Source organism: Strongylocentrotus purpuratus, unplaced genomic scaffold (assembly GCF_000002235.5).
Source record: "Strongylocentrotus purpuratus isolate Spur 01 unplaced genomic scaffold, Spur_5.0 spur5_scaffold_21, whole genome shotgun sequence".
Lineage (NCBI taxonomy): Eukaryota > Metazoa > Echinodermata > Echinoidea > Camarodonta > Strongylocentrotidae > Strongylocentrotus > Strongylocentrotus purpuratus.
The window spans coordinates 17,131,644-17,155,750 of record NW_022145607.1 but is presented as its reverse complement, the minus strand read 5'-3'; the positions used below and the strand labels follow the sequence as shown (position 1 = coordinate 17,155,750).

The window sequence follows — 24,107 nt, the reverse complement described above, 5'->3', positions numbered from 1 at the left end:
GGAATCTTTCAAGACATTCATCTTCGTCCCTTGTTTTGAAATTCGAAGCGTGTCGGGCAGTTAATGAATATTCATGAAAGCACATATGACGTCACATTCTGCACAATGATTGAATCAAGACGGCAGTGTCGACGGAGGAAAAATATCAAATTATTCAACAAACCGAGTAAGCAAAGCTCTTTTTAAGATTCATTCGAAATCTATAGTTACATTTGAAGTTTATGATAGTGAAAAAGCTAGTCTTAGCACTTGATAAGTACTTGTTATCAGCTGTGAGCTGAGAGCGTGTGCGGCGTGTACGTGAATATTTGCAGACAGAGGGTACTTGTGACAGTCAACGCTCGCCGACCGTCTGGCCCAGCTGACCGCTGAATTAGGCTCAGCTCGGCCGGGCCGGGACCGGTACATTGCATGCATGGCAGCTTCGGCGCATCATTGACATATCAATTTATCATGACACTGTACTTGTCACTCTTTCTAAACATCAGCGCCTCCACTTCTTCTTCGGGAAAAGTGCATCCTTCATTGTTGAAGACCAAGACAACAAACTGCTCAATCAATGGCACAGGACAAGAAATACCGTACAGTAACCATATCATTAGACCGAAAGCTTCAGTCTCTCTAATCGTCGGTTGTTCCACTGAGACTACGTCTGGCTCCACTAGACCTCCGATTATAGAGACTGAAGTCTGGGGACCTCTTTCTGTGAGGCACTGTACGGAACAAATGGTTCGGTTCGACCGGACCGCGATGAATGAGATATGCAACGAGATTTTCACTCTTTACATCCTCATAACTGCTGCAATTAGATCTATAACACAAATTAAAAATAACATGTATATAGCTTTGCCTTGCTCATTTAGATCCTAAATTAATGATTAATCCGAGAAAGTCTCGTAGTCAACATTATCCGTCTTGGTGTTAGTTGATGAATATTCATTTTTTCTTTTCGAACGTCCAATAGCTACCGTAGCTACGTACGAGTAAGCCCAGCTTGACCAACGAACTCCCACAAAACGAGTGCTCTGATTGGCCATTTGGCTATGTTTTGGTAGGTTGACCCGGAAATATTTTGGCCGCCGGGTCATATAGCCCTATGTTCCGAGTGCATGAACGTTCGGAGATACAAATTGGATAATTCATATAAGTCCGTAAATTATCCATTGAATATTGAGTTATCAAATTTTGATAACTGTAATTAGGACAAATGACATACCGACCTAATTTACATCTGATTTAGAAATCAGGAAATTAGATCTAAATAAAGAAAATCGGGGAGAAAATGTCGTGGATGAAAATATGCACGTATAGGCCTATAGCCACCCCCACCGTACGAGATCTCTGGGTTGCCATCTGTATTGGGGAATGACAACAAATGTCAGTTTTATTAAAGAAATGACCCAAATCAGATGGTTATTGCTGTCTACCATATCATATGAAATTGATAATGATTATTAAACAAGTTCATCTTATCTCTAAGTCTGACCTGAGTTGACTCTGCGCGGATCTGCTGGACCTACTAAATATCAAATGTTGATTCTATGATTATGATAGACTAAGTAATATTAATAATCCGTAATCCGTAAATATAGGTCTATATGTTCTCTCAGTTTCGATTGGCATTGATTAAAATCCCTAACTTCAAGAATAGGCTTTGCCTGGCCATGGCCAAATGTGTCAAAATACCCCAAATCAGGCTTGGCAGATCATTGTACAAAAATATATAGTCGTTTATGTATTGAATTATGAAAGTTGACACAGAACTATTATAGGCCCTATATGTATAACTCTCTTTTCTACATCATCTTCTTTCCCATTCTTCTTTCTCCATCACATTCTTTCCCCATCTTCTTTCTCTTTCATCTTTCTCCATTCCCTATCAACCATCTTCTTTCTCCATCACATCTTTTCCCCATCATCTTCTTTCTATGTCATCTATCTCCCATCTTCTTTTTCCGTTGATAATCTTTATCCATCATCTCTTTCCTCCATCATCTCCTTTCCCTATCAATCATCTTCTATCTCCATCACATCTTTTCCCTATCATCTTCTTTCTTTCCCCATCTTGTTTCTCCCTTGATTATCTTTATCCACCATCTTCTTTCTCTGTCATCTTCTTTCTCTGTCATCTTCTCTTATCTTCTGTTATCATCTTCTTTCTCCATCTACTCTTTTCCCCATCATCTTATCTTCCCATCATCTTCTTTCTCCATCATCTTCTTTCTCCACCATCTTCTTTCTCCATCTTCTTTTTCCACCATCTTCTTTCTCCACCATCTTCTTTCTCTGTCATCTTCTTTCTCTGTCATCTTCTTTCATCTTCTTTTATCATCTTCTTTCTCCATACTCTTTTCCCCATCATCTTATCTCCCCATCATCTTCTTTCTCCATCATCTTCTTTCTCCATCTTCTTTCTCCACCATCTTCTTTCTCCACCATCTTCTTTCTCCACCATCTTCTTTCTCTGTCATCTTCTCTCATCTTCTTTTATCATCTTCTTTCTCCATCTACTCTTTTCCCCATCATCTTATCTCCCCATCATCTTCTTTCTCCATCATCTTCTTTCTCCATCTTCTTTCTCCACCATCTTCTTTCTCCACCATCTTCTTTCTCCACCATCTTCTTTCTCTGTCATCTTCTCTCATCTTCTTTTATCATCTTCTTTCTCCATACTCTTTTCCCCATCATCTTCTTTCTCCATCATCTTCTTTCTCCATCTTCTTTCTCCACCATCTTCTTTCTCCACCATCTTCTTTCTCCACCATCTTCTTTCTCCACCATCTTCTTTCTCCACCATCTTCTTTCTCCACCATCTTCTTTCTCTGTCATCTTCTTTCATCTTCTTTTATCATCTTCTTTCTCCATCTACTCTTTTCTCCATCATCTTCTTTCTCCATCATCTTCTTTCTCCATCATCTTCTTTCATCATTATCTTCTTTTCCTGTCAATCATCTTTCTCCGTCATCTCCTTTCCCTACCAATCATCTTCTTTCTCCATCACATATTTTCCCCATCATCTTCTTTCTCCGTTGATAATCTTTATCCATCATCTCTTTCCTCCGTCTTCTTTCTGTCATCTTCTTTCATCTTCTTTTATCACCTTCTTTCTCCTTCTACTCTTTTTCCCATCATCTTATTTCCCCATCTTATTTCCCCGTCATCTTCTTTCCCCATCTTATTTCCCCATCATCTCCTTTTTCATCTTCTTTCTCCATCAAGCATTTTTTTCCATTGAAATTTTGAAATTTGAAATTTATTTGATTTCCAGGTACAATGTACATGTATAAACAAAATAGAAATGACAACACAGAGCATATAACATTAAGAGTTACAAGACGGCGAAAAAGCCACCCGCGGACGCCTGAGGATTACCTAAAAGAATTTCCATTCTGTCATGAGGTTCTCCACATCCACTGGTGTTACATATAAATAGATTTAAGAAGTAACGGTAAAATAACATAACATAATTCAAGTTCATCCATCAGGCATAATAACTAATAGAATGATTGCATGTATGTTGTTCTTTAACTATCATCTCTTTTTTTTCTATTATCGCCTTTCTCATCTTTTTCCTCCATTATATACTTTCCCCATCACCTTTTTTATCTGTCATCTCCTTTCCTTATCTTCTTTCTCTGTCTCTTTTCCTTATCCTCCCCTTTTCCCCATCATCCTCCTCCATTGTCCCTTTTCTCCATTATCTTCTTTCTCTATCCTCTTTTTATTTATACTTCCTCTTTATCAGTACCAGTCGACCATGACGAGCAGTACATTACACTGATGAAGTGGATGAAAGAACATGGATTTAACTGCAAGGGTTGTTGTCTGAAACCTGCTGTCTTTTCTGGTAAGCACAGTTGTAACACATGCATGATGCAATCATAGCATGTAGTAATTCAGATGGTTTTGAACTACATGTAGATATCACCTTACGTTCTAACGCTTCTACATAAGGACTATTCTTCTTCATAGAAATACTGGGCTCCACATTACCATTTTTTTCACATGAGGATTTTGATTATATGATGTGATCTACATAAATTGGGCCTCTGTTATCGAAAATGTTGATATTTTAGGGGGGGGGGGGATGTGCATGTGAAACAAATGTCAGTAAAACTTGTTCAGATAGATCCTCCTGTATCATTACTCAAAAATTAAGGTACAGTGTAATTTCGGAAATTAATCCAGTGCTATCCTTGCAAGCTTCTTCTAAAGAGCAATACCAATATACACACCATTCCTCCCTACCTATACAGATACCGGACGAGGCCTGATGACAAAAAAGAACTTGAGGGTAAGAAGTTGAACATGTATGTCTTTGAATATGAAGTCCATTTGTCCACCTCTAATGATAAACCCCTTATGAATGCTCTTGTTTCATGCTGTTCCCCAAATCTTGCCATCAGATTGCACAGGATAGCAAAAGTAAAGATGACTTCATACACACATGTAGTAGCTCTTTGAGTGGCAGATATAAAGAAACATTGTACAGCATGCTGCAGTGTAGACCCCCTCCAAATTCTCTTGTTTCATGCTCCAGAGACGCCAAGTTCAAAGATTGGCAATGCGTGACATTTACATGATTCAGCGTGCAAGCGCGTGTGCGAGGGTATAACACACGTATAAGGTATAGCATTTTTTCAAAATCTAGCGCGCGCGTCGTGCGTAAGAGCATTTTCAAACCCTCGAAATGCGTGATGTCACGCCTAATGCGTGATACTTGGTAGCTCTGCATGCTCTTCCCAAAATATTGCCATGAGATTACCCAAGATAGTAAACATTGGTATGCAATATTAATATGAATTCTAATTACACCATAACAAATGATGATTTCATACATTATAGCTCTTAAGACGTAGATTTTAAGAAAGATTGTTCTTTTCTTAATGTTTCATATCAGTGTATGACTGCAATACATGTATGAGGGCCATATCAGACCTTGTGCTGCAGTGTAAATGTTGTTTATACTTGTTTCCTCTTATAGCCTGGTGACTCCATAGTTGAGATTCCCCGTCATCTGCTTGTGACGGCCAAAGACATCTTGAACACTGAATTAGGACCAATTATAAAGAGGTATGGATTTTTTGGGTTGATATTTACCGATTTTGTCAGTCACAGCAGACGGTAGGTGTTGCATGAAAAAGTGCTGTTTACATCTACATTAATACTGCAGAGATGAGAACTCTTGTAAACTTGTAATTTATTATGTCACAGATTCTACAAGTAGATACTGATAATTGCTATAAGATTGGCCACCAAGTTAACATATCAGTGCCCCTATAGGCAGTTCATCACTCCCTCTCTCCCAAGAGAATAAAAGCTAAACTGAATGTTTCCTTCAGTAAAAATTATCTTTCTTTCTTAAATTTAAAGTAGGTCCTGTATATTGAATCTTGTTACGTGATACCACTGATTAAAGATAAACAATGGCAAAAATAGCCATAATAACAAACCAGAAATCACCAAGAAAACATTCATAGCAATTCACTAAAGAGGTTCATCTGATTGCTCATGTAATATACAATCATTTGTAGAAATACCCGTTTCGGTATGCTTTTGCTCGCCATGCTGCAAGGTTCTTCAGAACTTTGTCATAGATGGCGTTATTACTATTTTATTGTAGTACGGCAAGTGAAAGCTTACCGAAATGGGTAATTTTACTACTGATTGTGAAGAACTTAATTATCAAAATTTTCATGGGGCAATTCCACGGTAACGGAAGGACACTCAGACAAGATTTTTGAACTTCAGGTTCATACTAAAAGAACTGTTTTATTAGTATAAGATGTGAAACAGTACAGATATAATACCTATATAAGTGCCTTTAATTCTCCCCCAAAAATTGTCATTATAGTTAAGTAGTTTAAGAATGTGCATATTAATTATCTCGGTAACGGAAGGACATAAAAATGGACATGGTTTTTGCAGTTAATTAGTGTTTATCCAAACTTTGTGAAGTTGATGAAGCTTTCCACTTGACTGAAACACATTTTGTTCCCCATAGTTTAATACATACTAATAAAACATTTCTTTTAGTATGAACCTGAAGTTCAAAAATCTTGTCTGAGTGTCCTTCCGTTACCGTGGAATTGCCCCATGGCAAATTCAATCTCTCCAACTTTGCAGGCAGCGGCAGAAACCAACACCGTACCAAGTGGTTTGTGCTTTCCTCCTTACAGAGAGGTCAAAGGGCAAATCCTCTTTCTGGTATCCATACATCAATGTCCTGCCAAAGGACTTCACAACACCAGCGTTTGGCTCCACTAAACAAGCCGACTTCGATGTGCTTCCCACCATCGCACGGAGCCGAGCAATCAACCAATTGCAGGACATTCGGGCTGCCTTCGAGAGTGCTTCATGTCTGTTTGAAGACATTGAGAGAACTTTTCCTCAGTATCGCATTTTCTTCAGCTTGGACTCCTTCGTCTGGGCCTGGTTTGTCATTAACTCGAGGTCTGTCTACATTGAGCCTAGTGGCTGTGAGGCGTTTGATCCTAAAGCAAGCGATGACTTTGCACTAGCTCCATTTCTGGACTTGCTCAACCATTCCCCAGGAGCTGAGGTTTGTTGATATTTTGCAGAAACCTAATATTGTAATTCTGTACAAACTGTTGTATATATTTTACATTCAAAGTGGGAAAGTATGGTTAATTTTAAACATTTGGCTATGGAACTCTTTTGAAATGAGAGAATTCTGCAAGTAATTTATGAACAGTTTCAATTTTAATGACCAAAGAGATATAGAGAAAGAAATTATTATCTTGAATAAGATAATGTAAGTCAGACTAGCTGATGGTAGATTATTAATGAGAAAGCAATTTTTACCCTAATTAAATTTGCTCTTCCTGATTGCTTTCAGACCTCTGATAGCAAGTGTCTGTGTAGAGTATGAAATGCATAATCACATTATGATGCAATAATCAATGACTGATTAGCAATAAGATAAGATGTAAGAGCTATCCACTGATAAGGTATTGTTTCTTTGTTTTCCTCTCCACCAGGTTACTGCTGGATTCGACCCTGTATCTAATTGCTATCGGATCAAGACCCTAGACAGCTACCATGCCTATGACCAAGTCTTCATTCATTACGGTCCCCATGACAATGTTAACCTTCTCCTAGAGTATGGCTTCGTCATCCCATCCAACCCACATGATGCCGTTAGCTTTGAGCTAGGTGAGCCTCTCATAGAATTAATGTTTGTTCAAAGAGTTGGTTTGGCGTTTTAATGCCGGACCATCTTTAATATAAAGCAGTGTTTAACCCCTGATGAGGCCACCCCGGTCAATTACAAAGAATGTATTTATAACTAAATGATTGAAGACATAAATATCTGTACATGTAGGCCCCACACAAATTAATTAATGAGTTATTTGGAAATATAGAAATTACAGAACCAATCAATAAATGAAGGATCGAACAAATGATTTAATGTAATGAAGAAAGAAAGAAAGAAAGAGAGAAAAAGAAAGAGAAAAAGAAAGAAAGAAAGAAAAGGAAGGAAGGACAGGAAGGAAGGAAGGAAGGAAGGGAGGGAGGGAGGGAGGGAGGGAAGGAAGGAAGGAAGGAAGAAAGAAAGAAATTAGACAAAGAAAGGAAGAAATGAAAAACAGAATTATGTTTCATCATTTATGAAGATGATGTGAAAATTTTAATCAAGAACCTGACCATTTTGATGGTTGTACAAAGAGGATCAAAATTAATTGTTAACAATTTCTTTTGGAATAAATACAAGTTGTTTATTGTCCTTCGAATAACCTTGTTAATCCGCTTCTGCTTTACTTCACCAAAGCTTTGTTCCTATGTTTACCGCATGCATTCTTTCATCATGTCATATTCCTTTTTACATTCCTTTATATTAAAGGAGCTGTTGTAGACGCAGTAAAATCTCAACACGACAGCCCTCTTCCTTGCAGAAGAACCAGAGAAGTCAATGACCCGTGGGAATTCAAAGCCCATACATTGAAGTCTGCCAATCTAGATCTTGACTTGTCCTGTAGTATGTCAGGTCCCTCATGGAATCTTCAAACAGCACTTAGAATTCTCTGTATGGAGTACAATGAGATGTAAGTATGTAGTAAATACGACCCATCCAACCACAAGTTCTTTACCCAAATTGTGTTGCTTTCTGATTATCAATGTTTCCAGACTATTAAGGATATAACTTTAATCTAGCAATGGTATGATCATGTGCAATCACATGGAGATCAAATGCTTGATAGTTGGACTTGTTACGTTATGAGTCAGAGATCATTCAAACCATTTCACGTTTTTCTGGGATTGTATTGTGATGTACATATGGATAAAATTTAATTACAAAAAAAAAATTGTTTATGTAGAGTCAGGTACTATCTTGTTTGGATTAGTGGGCACTGAATTAATTGATTTTGCTGTATCCTGTTTTAACCTTTGACTACCCTTTTGTCAACATTTATTTCAAACCCATTTTCATAGGTGACTGGACGTCTTAACCTCTTTAATACAAATTGAATTCAGATTGATATTAAAACACAACATATCTTTAGACCTCAGTCATATTATCTCAATCATCATACTCAATATGTTAATGAATTATTCTTGATCTTTTCTCAGTGTGACTTGGAAGAGGGTGATAGCTGAGAATAACATCTCACCAGCTACCAAGAAACTGATCCCCTTGGCCTTGCATAAGCTCACCACTGATGGGCAAGAGCAGGCTCTCTCCATGCTCCAGGTAAATTCTCAAACTTTTGGCATTGTTAAATATTCCTTACTAGTCACTATTCCTTACTGCTGTTTGTCTAGTAATGTTTGTTATTTTAATATACTTTTATCTCTTTATTTTTGTATTTGTTTTTAAATTCAAGCTGTGGTTGTGCATTTTGCATGTACAGCTACATGTATTAAAGTAGGGATGATTTTCAATTCTCCTTCGTTTTCTTTTTTTCTTTTTTTCTTTCCATTTTAGTTGAGAGAAAAAAGTTTGCCAATGAAGATTAGAAAATTTAGCTACTGTTGGGGGATCTTCATCAAGAGAAAGTATGTTCTGTAACATGAAATGACTGGCAATGCATAGTATCTTAGTAAAATGGTAGAATCTATCACAAACTGATATAAATGCATTTACAATATACTTCTTGAATGTTTTTTTTTTACAGTTTGCTTACAATATTGAACTCTCCATTTGAGTATTAGAACTGTCTCTTTTTTCTTTTTCTTTCAGAAACTTGATGATGGAGTTTGCGAAGAGAACACTGATTATGTTGAAAATGTGAGAATGCTGTGGAAGGAAAGACTTGACATCCTCAGGGCCACACAAGTAGAGTTAGATCCCAATGGTTGATAGAGAAGGTGAGGAGAAGAAAGGGATCGATCTTGTACAGTGCGATATACTTGAAGGATGTAGAAAACGTTCTACATTGTTGGGGGTAAGACAGGCGGAGTGAGAACCTAATGGCTGAAGATGAAGAGGAGAAAGGATTGTCCAGGACCAGGTAGTCCTGGAAACTCCTCTGCCTGACAATCACAAATCAGAATATTAGAGAATGCTACAGGTTGTCTTGGTCAAAGCAATCCTTGTGTGATGGAGGAGAGAATTCACATCTTCATTCAGTATCTCTGAGGCAGAGGTGAGAAGGAGAAAGGGACTGTCTTTGACAAGGTGATCCTTCAGTGATGCAGGAGAGACCTAGATCTGTTCCTCAAGGATAGATATGCAGAGTCATACCCAGGGTTAAGGGATGAGGTAAAGAGGAGAAAGGCTTGTTTTGGACCAGGCAATCATTGAACGCTGCAGAAGAGACTTCAAATCCTGAGGGATAGACAAGCAGAGTTAGACCCCTGGGCAGCGTTTCATGAAACCATCATAAGTACAAGTTCACCGACATCCCATTGAAACGTGTGTTAAACCAATGGGATGTCAGTGAACTTGTACTTATGACGGTTTCATGAGACACTGCCCAGTAGTTGTGGGAACAGTGGGATGATGTGGAGAGGAGAAAGGATTGTCCAGGACCAGGTAGTCCTGGAAACTCTTCCGCCTAGAAATCATGAGTCAACCCATGAATACCGATGGAAAGGTTGCTCACCCTCAGAGTTAGACAGGCAGAATGAGAACCTAATGGTTGAGGGAGAAAGTAAGGAGCGCGTAGAGGTTGGCCAGGACAAAGGAGTCTTTGACAATTTTATGTTTTGGAATCCTCTATTACGAGACAAGAGATTGTAAGAAGAAAAGAAGAAGAACACAATGTTAGGAAGAGAAGAGGGGAGATGACTTGCTCTTGATATGACAAACGTGAAATGTCCATTAGCTTGGCAGCTTCATGTATGTCATCTTGCTATAAAATTCAAAAGAAGACTGCAAGGTAAAAGGGTGAAGGAACTGGCAGAGATGGATGAAGAGGAAGGTCCGTAACTTGGTTTACAATGGATATAGCAGAGAGGAGGAAGATACTGATAAGACTGACCATATTACATTATCTTATTCTTGTGCTGCTGTCAACCAAGACACACTGTTGGAGAGGTAAGGAAAGGTGGTGGAGATCAGAGTAGATCAATAACTGGCTGTACCAAGAGTCATTGTGCACAAGACACCTGTTTACAATTTTAAAGGGAAACAATCTCCAAAACAAAATCTTTTTGGTTGTTGATGTTTGCTTGAAATCGTACATGTCTACAATAAATTATGATAACACAAAAACACATGTAATAAATCCACAACTCATCACAGCATAGAGACATGCTTTAATTTGGCCTGCTGCAACAGGCTCAATGTCCTTTATTGGTCAGTTATTTTGTGCTTGTTTGTTAAAGGTAATACAATGTTTTGGTATGGGGTCATGAATTTGGATCAAATGAACATATTGGAAGTATATGCGATCCTACAATATTCAGTGATCGCTGTTGCGGTTGAAATCGAGTCTAAAGTTATGAAATTGTAAAAAAAAAAATTTTTAAAGCTTTTTTTGCCTTTATTCAGATCTTCATAATTATACAAAATGATGAATAGGAACACCATTGTTCTTACAGTATAAACATACATGTAGTACATTGTCTCATACATTATAAACACAGACATATTAAAAAAATATTTTCCATAAGTATCCAACCTTATATAGTACACATTCAAACAAGTGTACAGAATGTGCTCCAATTCCTTTAAAAAAGGAAAAGGTGATGGTAATACTTGGATACAACATTATAAAAAGGAACAATTTTTACAACATAATATGCAAATTAATTAGTTCAATATAAATTAAGCAATCTGAACAAAGATTTTCTTATATAAATAAAAAGTATAAGGTGAAGGTGCTGCTTCATATCCCATGATAACACAATTTGTTATATAATGATATGGTGCATTTTTCATTTTAACTATGTAAGGGTCTTGTATCAGTGGAGGTCTGTAACTACCGTGTGAGTCAAAAAAAAGTTTACCCCTAGAAAATTATTAATTATTTTTAAAGTCATCTATGAACAGTAATGTATTATACATCTTATGAAAGAGTGTTTTATCCCAAATCATTTGGTACCATTTTTGTGTGGTATGTTTTCACGCTTGGTTGAACAGGAGGCATTGTTTGCGAGAGTGCAAAAATCGACTTGCACCAAAGTGATGCCTACAGTATGTATTACGTTGGGATTAGCGGAGTGAGAGAATGAAATGAATGTATCAAATGAAATGCATTGCATGTGCATTTTGCAAAGGGCAAAGGCACACACACCCACACCCACACACACGCGCAAAAATGTTCATTGATATTTGATATTCGATATTTGATATGTGTGGCATGATTAATTTTGTTAGGGACGTTATTTGGATCTGCAAAGACCGAATTAATACCCTAATCCCAATTGTTTTATTCAAACATCACATAAGCAACTTTGGCGCAAGTCGTTTTTGCACTCTCGCAAACAATGCCTCCTGTTCATCCATGCGTGAACACATACCACACAAAAATGGTACCAAATGATTTGGGATAAAACATTCTTTCATAAGATATATAATAATTTACTGTTCATAGATGATTTTTAAAATGATTAGCAATTTTCTAGGTGTAAACTTTTTTTTGACACTGTATACCGTCTCTAGGTTGTATAGCTCCCTCTCAAGGTCAATATATTAATTAAGCTATAGAACAATGTTTCTTTACTAAAATCGACCGATTCGCTATTCCTGTTTGGAAATTATACATCACATCTACATATTCTTAGATTTTCATGGTCGCAGCTACCATTGTACGGCTGTAGGCGCTATTTGAAATTTATCAAAATTTACCGGGAGCACCAGTAAATTTTTATATTCAATTTTTCTCAAAAGCAGAAAATGTTTTAAGGGCTAAATTTTCGAATGCTTATAATACATCCACAGGGGCATCCAAATAAATCAAATTTCCCCAAACTTTGTATTACCTTTAAATGGTAGGACATCTGGCCTTCTGTTTTTTTTAAATGGGATTGCAGGTAAATGTACACGACAAGAAGTTCGTTAAGAGTTCATCAACGGCACTCATTGACCTTCAGTCAAATTTTTTGTTTTGTTTGTTAACAAACTTTGTTTGTTAACTATAAGTTGTTTCTTATAGTTAGACACCTTTGGTGTAACATTTCCCTGGGTATTCAAATGTACATGTACATGTATTTCTTAACTGCAATGTATTGATAAATAAAGAAAGAAGTTTCGGTGAAACATACAATGTAAATGGGTATCATTGAATTAAATCAGCATTTAATAAAATGATATGAATAAAAAAATAAAAAAAATGTTTTATTTACATTTTATTTTGTGAGTTACTATTGCTTCCCACTAAAACTGTTGTTGCTCCTGGCTTTGATGTTGTTATGAGGATAGATTAACCATGGCACATACATGTTTAATATACACATATACACTACATAAAATCTGAATGAAAATATTTGCTTGAAACACTTTTATTTTCCAACTTAGAATATAGGTGTATATTCTAAAGGCATTTATAATCTAGCTTATATTTAAACATAATAAAGTAGAATCAGTACTTATTTTTGAGTACTGTATCTACTCGAACTTTTAACAGCAAGAGGCATCACTTCTGGGTTTGTGAGTCGGACTGTCTGCCAGTGTTTTATTCTTCATCACTATATCGAGGGTTCAGTACGTGGCACAAAGACGTATCTCCACATTTTGCCAATTAAAAAGTATTTGATATCAAAATGTTCAGAAAAATGTGGGCTTTCCAGGAAACACAAAGACTGAACCCCACCCAACACCCCATTGAAGTCAATGGCTAGTGAAACGTAGACTTAACTCCTTAAGGCCTAAGTGCTCAGTGAGTGACACTTTTTCTCAAAATGGAGTTAGGTCTTTGTGTCCCTCGATATATACATGACACTGGTCAGGACATATACATGACACTGGTAAGGACATAAACAAGTTACATAACAGAATGCCTGATCTTATTTGTATGGCAGTTATTTCTGGAAACATTACATAGATACAACAGGTATAAACAGGTTTCATTTCAGGAAAGCTTTCATGAGAATTATTTGGCAAACATTGGAATGTTTAATGATTAACTACATATGTATTTCAGTTTGATTATTGCAAAAATATGATGAATGTCATACATATAACTTCTGAGGCAACTCTCAACTCCTAAGCCCATACAAAATTAAATATATTATTAAATTAAGAAATTTAATCGATACAAGCAATCAAATGGCACATTATAGCAATAATATTGGCAGCAGCAAGATTTAAAAGAACAAAGAAATGGCAAGGGTTAAAAAGGGCCTTTTAGAACATCTATTTGTCTGTAATAGATTATTTATAATAAATGCCAGTCATTCTCTCAAATTCTACAAACCTACATTTATAAACAAAAGCTTTCACATTGAGCAGCTTTTTGAGAACTGATGATATCATAAAAAATACATACATGTTTAATGAAAAGAAATGAAGACATACATGTAGTAAGAAAATCCTTACAAAAAAATAATGCAATTGTATTGCTATTCACAAACTGTTGAAATTATATGTACTTATATTCTCTTTACTCTTATTCTGACTAAGGATCACATTAACCCTAACGGTACTGGGGGGGGGGGGGGGGGACCTGGGAGGCCATGCCTCCACATTTTCAGAGATTGAGCCGCAATCGCTTGGAGTTTTAAATTGCCTTTTCATGACTTTTTTCCCTCAAGTCTTACGCACATTTTGAAACCATTTTCGTCGAAATCAGATATACCTGTAAGGTGTTACATAACAATGAGTATGCGCATGTTATCAAAAAGTGTTATAATTGCATATATTTATGTACTAGCAGAAATGAAAATACAGGTTAAGATGTATTTCTTCATAAGTGGAAGATATGAATTGATATCAAATTACTTTGATATGTTTCTCAAAGTAACTTCATGTATTCCAGCACAAAGAATACATAAGAAAATAAAATGATGAATTTCAAAACATTTTCCTTCAGATATGAGCAGTGATATGCAGATGGGTAGTGGAGAAAGATTATTCTACAGTGAAAAAAGTGGGTGAAATGATTGTTTTGGGCTTTGCTCACAGTGCTCAACATACTTTTAAAAAAAAAATTGCGTATTCATAATTTATGCAATATGCATTTTCAAATATCATAAAAATAATGAAACTTAATGAATTTGAAATGATTCAATACATTTCAAGATCCTTCACAAGTAGAGAGACCAATAAGAAGAGTTTTCTGTAAAATGCTTAAAATTAGCATTTTGCCTAATTAATTAGGCTATAACAACAAAAATGTGCATACTAGGAAAAAAATTAATAATACCTGCATCTTGTTCCTTACGCGGGTATCTACAAACATGCAATTTTTGTGTATGTCGGACATTCAATGGCCGAGATCATAGCCCCCCCCCCTCCCCCCACAAAGAAACGGAGATGCTCAAAAATAGCCTGGTACAGTATTAGAAATGGTTAAATAAAAATATTGTAACATTCAGGACAATTCACCTTTAGATCCAAGTGCACTAGTAGTGATTCAATTATAAAAATAAATAAAAAGTTATCTCTTTGTCAAAAAATCATAGATTACCCTTCTCTCTTTCTTTACTTTTCTTGCTCCTGTGGCAGATCCAGGATTCTCATGCTGCAGGGGTGGGGGGGGGGGGGGGGGGGGGGTAGTGTATATATGTCCAAAAACTTGGTGACACACGCGCAACAAAAATGAGGAAATAAAAAGGTTATCAGGATTATGGTGGGCCTATTTTGTATATAGCAATCTCTGACAAGAGGGGTCATCAGCCCATGTCTTTTCTTTCTCATTTCTTTTCCCTCTTTTTTTTTTGGGGGGGGGGGGGCGGCATGTGCCCTAAATGCCCCCTGAATTTGCCACTTTTCTTTCTGTCTGTCATTTTCTCTTCTTACAAGTACTTGTAAGTGATACACAATTAAAACTCAACCACGATATACATTGTACATAAGTTTATACAGCTGCTATTTTGTCTTCTTATCTGGTGATGGCACCAACATTTTTTCCAGGTTTCCAAAAGGAAACTCTATGGATACTGCCAGTAGGATCGCAGCAGTGTAGGCCAGAGTAATGATGGCTGCAACCTCAAATGCCTGCAAGACAAAACAAATAACATAATTATTTAATATCCATGGTCACATATTTCATGAACATTCCGACACTCTAGCAATTTTACATACATGTATACTACCGATCCATCCTTGAACAGTTATTTAATTATAGAGGTGCGATTGTTGGGTGGTTCAATACTTGATAGGGGATGCATATACTTATGGGTCCAATCCCTGGCACAGCACTTATCCTTAAGCAAGGTATTTTTTCTGTACATTGCTTCTCTCCACCCAGCTGTTAAAAATTGTATCCGGTAGGATGCAAAAGTAATTAGTTTAATTGCTCAGCATTTTGAATGCCGAGTGTCTGTAAAATGGTGCCTGATTGGAATGCTCCCCTGGGAGTGGAGAAGGTGCATACACTGTGTGCACTCTCAAGCCTCAATCAGATCGATGACTGGGGTTATAATTATTTCTGTATTAAACTTTCAGTTTTAGCCCATTGAATGAAGCTTTAAAGCCCCACTGCACTACTTATAGCTACTTGCGCCCTCTATATAGCAAACAATGCCCAATCGGTGCCTGTTGGTCCCCCATGATCCCCTTTTTCTTCTGTTATTTGAGAGCTGATTTGATGAGATAACCCCCTGTCAGTGACCTTGCAGGGAGGTCTAATACGCCCTGGCCAAACTAGTGCAGACAGGCTTGAATACGTGTCACATATTCAATGTGAAAGTACATATTACACTATACATGTCATTATACAAAATATTTTTTTTTAAAAGAAGAAAAAAATGATGTGGTTTTAATACCACTTCATATATCTGAACAAAGTTTAACGCTGAGTAACTTACAAGCATATAGATGGAGAAGAAGTAGTTGGTAGCAAAGTTGCTGATGTAGATCGTAATAATGATAGGATGTAGAAGATATGCAGAATAGGTCAGACGGCTCATTGGTATCCACAGCTCCCAACTCAGGAAGTCGTTGATCCAACCTAAATAGCGTAAGAGAACGGTGTACATTAGCCAATACACTGTACTACTTGTAGCTACTTGCTGCCTCTATATAAAAACAATGCCTAATCGGTAACCATTGGTCCCCATGATCCCCTTTTTCTTATGTTAATAGAGAACTGAGTTGATGAGATAGCAATCTGTCAGTGACCACCCTGGGTGGTCTAATCCCTCCTAGCCAAACTAGTACAGACGGCCTTAAAATTCCCATAATATGTGGATAATTTTGTTATACTTTTTCTAAATATCATTGTGGCATTAACTCAAGGCAGAATTCAAAGCACCACAAAGAAAACATTATCTCCACTTCCTCCTGAAGTTTGAAATGTGGTTTGTGGCATTGAATAATAATAATAATAATAATATTGGATTCTTATATAGCGCACCTATCGACATTGCAAGGTCCTCAAGGCGCTCCAACATTACCTGGCTATGCTAGGCTGCCGATTTCAACGCTCACAGCATTTAAAGGAATTCCTTCCTACCAGTACCCATTTAACACCTGGGTACATACAGCCTTGCAAATGGCAATACACGTTCAACAACAAAAACTTAAAGCGATCCGGTAACTTAATTTGTCTCAGCTTCTGAAACAAAAGCCTGGATTTAGCTCATGCTGTAATGATAATTATAAACCTTTAGGTCAGTCAGGAACCCCATGACTGTCTGATTATCAAGATATATATGATTGGAAATCGAAACCAAATTTTGTGTTTTCCTAACGATTTTCATAAGACTAGTCTATTGGGGAAAACAAGTATGGTAAAACCGGTCACTCAAAGATTGCTACTTTTTTGAGGCAAGTACTTCTTGATTATTTTGAAGCGCGATTTTTTAGGGCTTCAATATTATACAAATGATGCATGCGCATGAGTTCATTATATGATCTATCCGCACTCGAGTTGAGGCTGTGTGGATCTATCCAAGAAGCCATTAAGGACGAGTGCGATAGATACACACAGCATCAACGAGGGTGGATAGATCGTATCAAGAACGAATGAAAACATGCATCACTTGTTTTATACAACGAAACTCCTAGATCCTTGTTATTTGATGTAAAAAGAATTCATTCAAGATTGTTTCTCGTAACAGTATATGGCTGACAAATAAATCTCAAGTTTAATAAGGCTAAATTAGTGCGCACACATAGCTATAGATATAGCAAGCGCACTAATTACCTATATAACCATTTACGCATAGTGCTGCGCAAGAAAAGGCTCACGCTCTAACCTCTACGCGCACTACTGCGCTCTGAAAACGAGTTCAATAGTACGGGAAAATATTGCACTCCTTTTCATGAAAACGAGTGCAATAGGCTCAGTAAATGAATCACACGTGACCGCGCATGACCAAAGATTTGATTAGGATCTGTGAGTGAGTTGTATAGTACATCATATCACAGACAGTACTGTTAACATGTAGGGACGGGCATCTCAGATTTAACATTGCTAAACGATGCCTTTAACCTCTCTGTAGCAATTTTTATTAAATGATCAATTCACTCATTTGTAATAAGACCGTAGATACACATTTTATCAGGAATACGAAAGTGAGTATAAATACTAGCTACCATGTTGCCAATTTTATATAAAGAAGAAAAGCCCTTTCAGCTCTGGTCCTTGGATAGATTTGAAACTCACCTCCGTATCCATAGTGACAGGCAAACACGACCCAAGAGAGACTGACTGCCCAAGCGAACCGACACAGAGCCATGTAGACTGCATTCTCTGTTGGACTCAGTGGGTGGTTGTTGTAACCTCCATACAGCCCATACACACAGGCCATTCCGATGGCTGTAGCCGCACACCATCCTATAATCACAACAGACTATAACGGGAGGAGACACAAGGAAACGATTATTACAAAAATGAACTAACAAAAAAGAGCAATTTACATGTATTGGAAACACCACCAAAAAAGTTCTTTTCAGAAATTTACTAAAAGAATGCTGTAGTTCAATTTAACACTTGATATGATGATCTTCAGTTCTTTGTAGAAGTAGTTACGTTGATTTTATGTTGATCTACTTTGCCAAAATAATCAATGGCTTATCATTATGCTACTTTACTGCCAAATCTTATAGTTATCAATATAGTTACCATATATCGGTACATGTAATACTTATTGCAACTATTTTCTTTATCTCTTTAGTTCAATTATTTCTGAGTCAGGCTTTTTTAACCATTTGTTTTGCTTGGCATTTGTGAGATTTAATGTACCTAACTAATGAATCTATATCTGAATCAATTTTTACCCTGCACAAAAATCCAGGGAAATCATTTCATTTCAGCAACATTTTGTAAATGACTGGTATCGAATTATAAATAAACCATATTTGAATTTTATTGGGGGGGGGGGGGGGTTAACTGCCTCCCTTCCCCCCTCTCTCCCCCATCAGTATGCCAGGTGTTTAGTGCCTCACATAGTACAGTAATAATGCTTTCCAGCAAATAATAATTAAAGGCAATACAGTACTATAATTAAGTTATAGAGAACTTATCATACCGGATGCAATTTGAAACTCTGTTTCTTGATTCGAAGAAGAAGGTATCCCATTGCCATACCAACCATGTAAGGGAAGGCAACTTTATTATCACTCGCGTTCGTCCGGGTTCGGGACGCCTACTTATCTCTTAATCCCCCGTTCCCGGACGCGTATTGTACGCTGGCGGTCCCTTGGCGTCCCTTGCTCGCGTCTATTGTTGTTTGTTGGACAATAGAGCAGGCAGCCAGAAAAGAAGCCATCCCGTCCGCTAGGACCGCTGTCAATCAACCTCACCGCTATCCAGCCCCTCTCTAATCCTTACTAATCTGGCGTCCCCTGACAATAGCTGACCCGTCTAGAACGCGTTAATCTGGTGTTCCCTGACAATAAAGTTGCACACGTCTAGCTCGTGTTTAAAATACAAGATAGTAAATTTTCATAGATGAATTTTCAGTCTTGAAAGCAGAGCTAGAGCTGCAATCCTCCCGTGTTGATTGATAATAATTTGTCTAAAAAATGTGTCGCGCGCTAAAATAATAAACCTAACCAGCAACGCCTCAAGTCTTTCTACATACAGCCGCATATGAATAAAAGCTTCTTGTGCGACACTGCAAATATATAAATCATATTTAGTAGTGTCTGTATTCCCCCAACCTATTAATCAGTACTGCATTGCGTGTATCAGCAATTCGCGCAAATCAAAACATGTGGATAGCGGTCACGTGACCTAAAATGCGGTCACGTGATCTAAACCCTACAGCGCTGGTAAAGATACCACACACTCGAAGGCCCTCGAAGCAGGCCTGCCTCGAAGGGCGCTTGCGATAAGCGAAAAAACTCGTTACAAAATCTCTGATTTTTTTAATTTTAAGCGCTTTTTTTGGCGAAGCCGTTTTTTAAAACTTGGCTAAGCCACCGCGTGCTTTGGAAATATGGCTCCGATTCCGCACTTGTGACAGCAAAATTTGGCTTTTGGGGTGGATTTTTGGAAGTGACATCGGGATTTCCTTGTACTAGTGAGTGACGCTGTGTGTAGTGCAGTGCACTGATATGTAATTTGCGTGTGTTGTGGATGCTGGTTTGATATCACGATCGGATGCATGTGTGTATGCATGGCCTGGGGTAATGCGCACGTCTTTGAGTGGTGTACATCCCCTGTGTTGTGTGTATGCATACTATGCATACGCTCGTTCTCACAGCCAACCTGTAGCCACGTTCGCATAGCCATACTCAGAACTTACAATTTTAGCACAGCAAAACAAATACGTATTTTCCCTTAAAAAAACACGTATAAATACGTTAAAAACGTTCTGCTTGGCAGCTCTGTGAAGTCTGAGTTTTATCTAAAGTCACAGCAGAACATTCAGTGTTTTTACAAAATAAATATAGAAATAAAAATAAGGATTTACATTGCATGCATGTAGTCTACCTTACAAGTGAAGATGTAGATATGTAACTTTGCCCCCCTGTTTTACTTTTCCCTTTTGTTGATTTTTTTTATTCTATGCATAATCAGGCCTCTCGCCAAGAAATTAAAAAGGCGTGGCGCGACACGAGGGAAAATTTGACCCCGCCCCCCTGAAGAAAAAAAAATTATAAAAAATAATTAAAAAAACGTTTACAAGTATTAAGAGTAATTTGATTAATTGTTATCCCTGTATTATGTTCCGAGTCATTGTCATATTTACCCTTGCACTAAATAATCAATATTTATAGTATGTTGGAATTTGTGAAATTTGTTATCCAATGTTACGAAGAAAAAAAAATGTATATGATCATAGTTGTTTGGATTTTTATGGAGCTAGACCAAGTCATGTATTTAAAGCTGTAATTATTTTCCTTATATTAAAAACAATATTGCATTTTCTTATTTTCACAAAAATTGCAGTACTCAAATTTCTTCGTCTTTTACTTTATATTGGAGTAAAATAAATTCTCTGTCTCAAAATGACATATACACCCGTCGACTTCGAGACACCAAAGCAATTGATAGAAAGTCTGAAGAGCTGTCGACGTGTTTGTACGCCCGCGTCATTAACATGGCCAGTTCATATTTGTAATTTGCTGGAAATTGTTCTTTAAAAATGAGAAATTCACGAGTTTGAGTAGGATCTCACTATTTCATACTTATGTTAAAAATGATTGTTAAATATCATAATTTTGATTTTTTTTTTATTGCCCGATATGAAAATGCAGCCACAAATGAATTTGAAAATTTTGATTGACTGCATAGTTGCTTAGTAACCAGACATACTAGTCAGTTCATTCATGACTTATGAAGCCGCCTCTGAGCTAATGTAAACAAAAACAAAGCCATTTATGGGCCGAGTGAATGACCTCAAGTGAATGTGACAGAGAAGAGAGCGAGAGAGAGGTTTTCCCACGCTTATCTTTTCAGGGGGGGGGGGAGGGGATAACTTCACGAAACAGACAGCGCAATAGAGAGAGAGAGAAAGAGAGGGGAATGTCTGATGGAGAGCGCGCAAACATGAAAGGGCTTGGCCGCCAAGAAGGGATCGGAGCTGAACAAGGGGGAGACATTAGCATTTTGATAAGATCGGATTATGTCCGCATTATGTATCATCGACCAAGGCCACGTGATGAGTGATGGCTCACTCGTAGTTGGTAGTTGTAGTTGGTTTCTCAAATAAATAACAGATAGTAATGAAATGTCCAGAATGAGTGAAGTGAAGTTGTGGATCTATCTTTGCCTTCACGTTGGTTTTACTTTTCCCTTTTCAATGCATTTTCGTATTTATTTAGTCGCCCTTTTTACCTGCGGCTGCCATCTTTCCGTCTCCCGATCCTTTCTTTCTTCTTGAACTCTAATATTTCTTTATTTATATCTTCATCACCAGGCGCGTACGCAGTGAGGGGAGGGGGAACCCCCCCCCCCCCCTCATTTGTTTTTTGTGTGTGCTTATGGGTGACCAAAAAAACATCAAATCCTGGACACACAAAAAAAAATGTGCTCTTACCCCCCCCCCCCCCCCCCCGCCTGTCATTGCTAACTTTTCGGCGCAATTTAACCCCCCCCCCCCTGCGAAAAAATCCTGCGTACGCCCCTGTTCATCACTTACTTCGTCTAATTTTGCAATTCCATCTCTTAGATTTTTTTTTCAATGATTAATATGATAACGTTATTATATCGTTTTTTCAGACTTTCATTGAAATTAGAAATTTGAATTGTGTTCAAAACTGCGAATTCATTCTTCAATACATCTCCCGATTTCTTTATCTTGAAACTTAATTTTTTTTTTCTTCACCTACTTTATCTGCCCCCTCTAATTTTGTAATTCCACCTCTTTAAAATAATTTTTTTTTCTTTTTTTTTTCTTCAATTATTAAAATACAAACTTAATTTTATCATATATTTTTTTCTCGGAATTGCATTTAAATTGGGGAGGGTGTGCATTACCAAGGCGCGTAACGATGTTTAATATACGCGATGTTTTGGAACTTTGGTGTTGATTGACATGACTCGCCTCATTTCAGATAAGCAATCGACCTATACAGTGCGCCTCAGAAAACACGAAGCCGAGAATTGTCGATGTTTTATCATAACTTAATCATAGTTATAATTAATAAATGACACATATTGGTAAAGCTTAGATCCTCTTCAGTGATGCAACTCTTATGCATATTTCACGAATGAGCGATTAAAAAACAATTTGAAGACATGCAGGGTCCTATAGGTAAGGCATTAATCCTCATTACCAGGTCCCTCGGAGAGAACCTAAAGCCGTCGGCCGTCTGGTTGCTTTCTTAGCAGTCAGGTAAAATAACCACCACCACAGGGTATCAAAAAGTCATTTGGCGAACGGTATCTGAATTTCTAGAAAATTCACTTTCTGCCCTTTCATAAATTAAACCTCGATCAGCTCAATCAGAAAAAATGAGCCAGGAATAACAAATTTCTGTTTGTTTAAAGTAATGCTAGCACTTCCATAATTTGATTAAACGAATTCGTTTTCACTGGCTGCCTGCCGTAGCAACAAACAGAGTTATGGAAATAATGGAAATGCAAGCATTTATTTAAACAAACGGAACTTTGTTATTCCTGTACAAATATGTGTCATTTATTCATTATAATTTTGATCAAGTTATCATAAAACATCGATAATTCTCCGTTTCGTTTTTCTCATGGGACGCACTAGCTAAAGAAAGTGTTGATTAAAGAAAGAGAGATAGTACGTGGTAGAGAGAGATTAGAAAGGTGACTGGATGAGAGAGAGACAGTAAGAGGGCTAACAAAAAAAGGGGGGCGTAGAGAGGGCCTGGAGAGAAAGATAACAGATAAGAAAGGAAATTGTGTTGATTTGAGATACAGATGTATTACCCGAATTAAAAAGGAGTATTGTTGGATCTGTTTTTGTGATCATAACAAAAATTCTCCTCACCATTGTCCAGTCGCAACAACGACATACAAATAATGACAGATTTATTATGACATTCCCGCCACAAGTCGGCGCTCTCAGAACAAAGGCGTAGGCTGACAATCGTAAATATCGCGGTCTGTCTGAACTTGGGTGTTGATTACAACATTTCCAAGATACGGTTATCAATCCAACTTTCTAGTACTTCATTTGTGCCTATTCATTGTACCCACGAAAAGATCGATAGAAATGCCAGAATGTCTATTACCCTTCCCAGGGTTCAATGGGCGGCACAGGGTATGCAAATTATAAATTGTTCTAGCGCTGCTGGTCGCTACAACTACAAGGCGGCCACGGCCACGTATCACTCATTCAAAATCAGTTTTCATAAGACCAAACCTCCAAAATAGATGACATATAAAAAATACATAACAGTCTCGTAGAGTAAACATTTCAAAGAACAAAACATGCATGTCTACGTCCCTCTACCTCTCTCTCCCTCTCTCTCTCTCTCTCAACCTCAAACAACGGACCTCTGCATTGATTGCGATTCACACAGTTTTCATTTCATTTACATTTCATTTAAAATGGGGAAAGCCTTCCAATCGCTGGAAGGAAGGAATTTTACTGGCAAGGTGATTAAACGAGTTCTTGCCCCTCTTAGCGCGACAAATAGAAACCCTATTCCTCTCAAGAATTATGTAATA

At 37.5% G+C, this 24,107-nt stretch overlaps 2 protein-coding genes and 1 long non-coding RNA gene across 3 annotated transcripts; 1 reads left to right on the top strand and 2 right to left on the bottom strand.

Moving 5' to 3' along the window:
• The first annotated feature begins 39 nt into the window (after window positions 1–39).
• LOC764875 (SET domain-containing protein 4) lies at window positions 40–9,852 on the top strand. Its single transcript, XM_030994195.1, has 9 exons — window positions 40–166; window positions 3,746–3,847; window positions 4,257–4,294; window positions 4,985–5,073; window positions 6,127–6,562; window positions 7,002–7,176; window positions 7,865–8,066; window positions 8,593–8,713; window positions 9,203–9,852. The coding sequence occupies exons 1-9, from the start codon at window positions 64–66 to the stop codon at window positions 9,320–9,322; spliced, it is 1,386 nt and encodes a 461-aa protein (XP_030850055.1). The 5' UTR covers window positions 40–63; the 3' UTR covers window positions 9,323–9,852.
• Window positions 9,853–15,130: 5,278 nt separating this feature from the next.
• LOC100888663 (nose resistant to fluoxetine protein 6) lies at window positions 15,131–19,110 on the bottom strand. The gene is made up of 4 exons (XM_003728239.3): window positions 19,045–19,110; window positions 18,180–18,366; window positions 16,378–16,520; window positions 15,131–15,565 (listed from the first exon to the last, which is right to left on the bottom strand). The coding sequence occupies exons 1-4, from the start codon at window positions 19,108–19,110 to the stop codon at window positions 15,437–15,439; spliced, it is 525 nt and encodes a 174-aa protein (XP_003728287.1). The 3' UTR covers window positions 15,131–15,436.
• A 3,109-nt stretch (window positions 19,111–22,219) lies between these two features.
• On the bottom strand, window positions 22,220–23,997 carry LOC115928217. Its single transcript, XR_004065948.1, has 2 exons — window positions 23,425–23,997; window positions 22,220–22,545 (listed from the first exon to the last, which is right to left on the bottom strand). It is a non-coding gene; the product is annotated as an uncharacterized LOC115928217 (long non-coding RNA).
• Window positions 23,998–24,107: the final 110 nt, after the last annotated feature.

What these genes read in the sequence shown, in the direction of transcription:
- LOC100888663 (XM_003728239.3), bottom strand. Translation starts at nt 19,110, where the DNA reads ATGGTTGGTATGGCAATGGGATACCTTCTTCTTCGAATCAAGAAACAG. An exon ending in CTGTCACTATGGATACGGAG is followed by an intron (nt 16,521 to 18,179) that starts GTGAGTTTCAAA and finishes TACGCTATTTAG; the next exon opens with GTTGGATCAACGACTTCCTG. An exon ending in TCTTCTCCATCTATATGCTT is followed by an intron (nt 15,566 to 16,377) that starts GTAAGTTACTCA and finishes TTTGTCTTGCAG; the next exon opens with GCATTTGAGGTTGCAGCCAT.
- LOC764875 (XM_030994195.1), top strand. Translation starts at nt 64, where the DNA reads ATGAATATTCATGAAAGCACATATGACGTCACATTCTGCACAATGATT. An exon ending in TGCCGTTAGCTTTGAGCTAG is followed by an intron (nt 7,177 to 7,864) that starts GTGAGCCTCTCA and finishes TTTATATTAAAG; the next exon opens with GAGCTGTTGTAGACGCAGTA. An exon ending in TGTATGGAGTACAATGAGAT is followed by an intron (nt 8,067 to 8,592) that starts GTAAGTATGTAG and finishes ATCTTTTCTCAG; the next exon opens with TGTGACTTGGAAGAGGGTGA.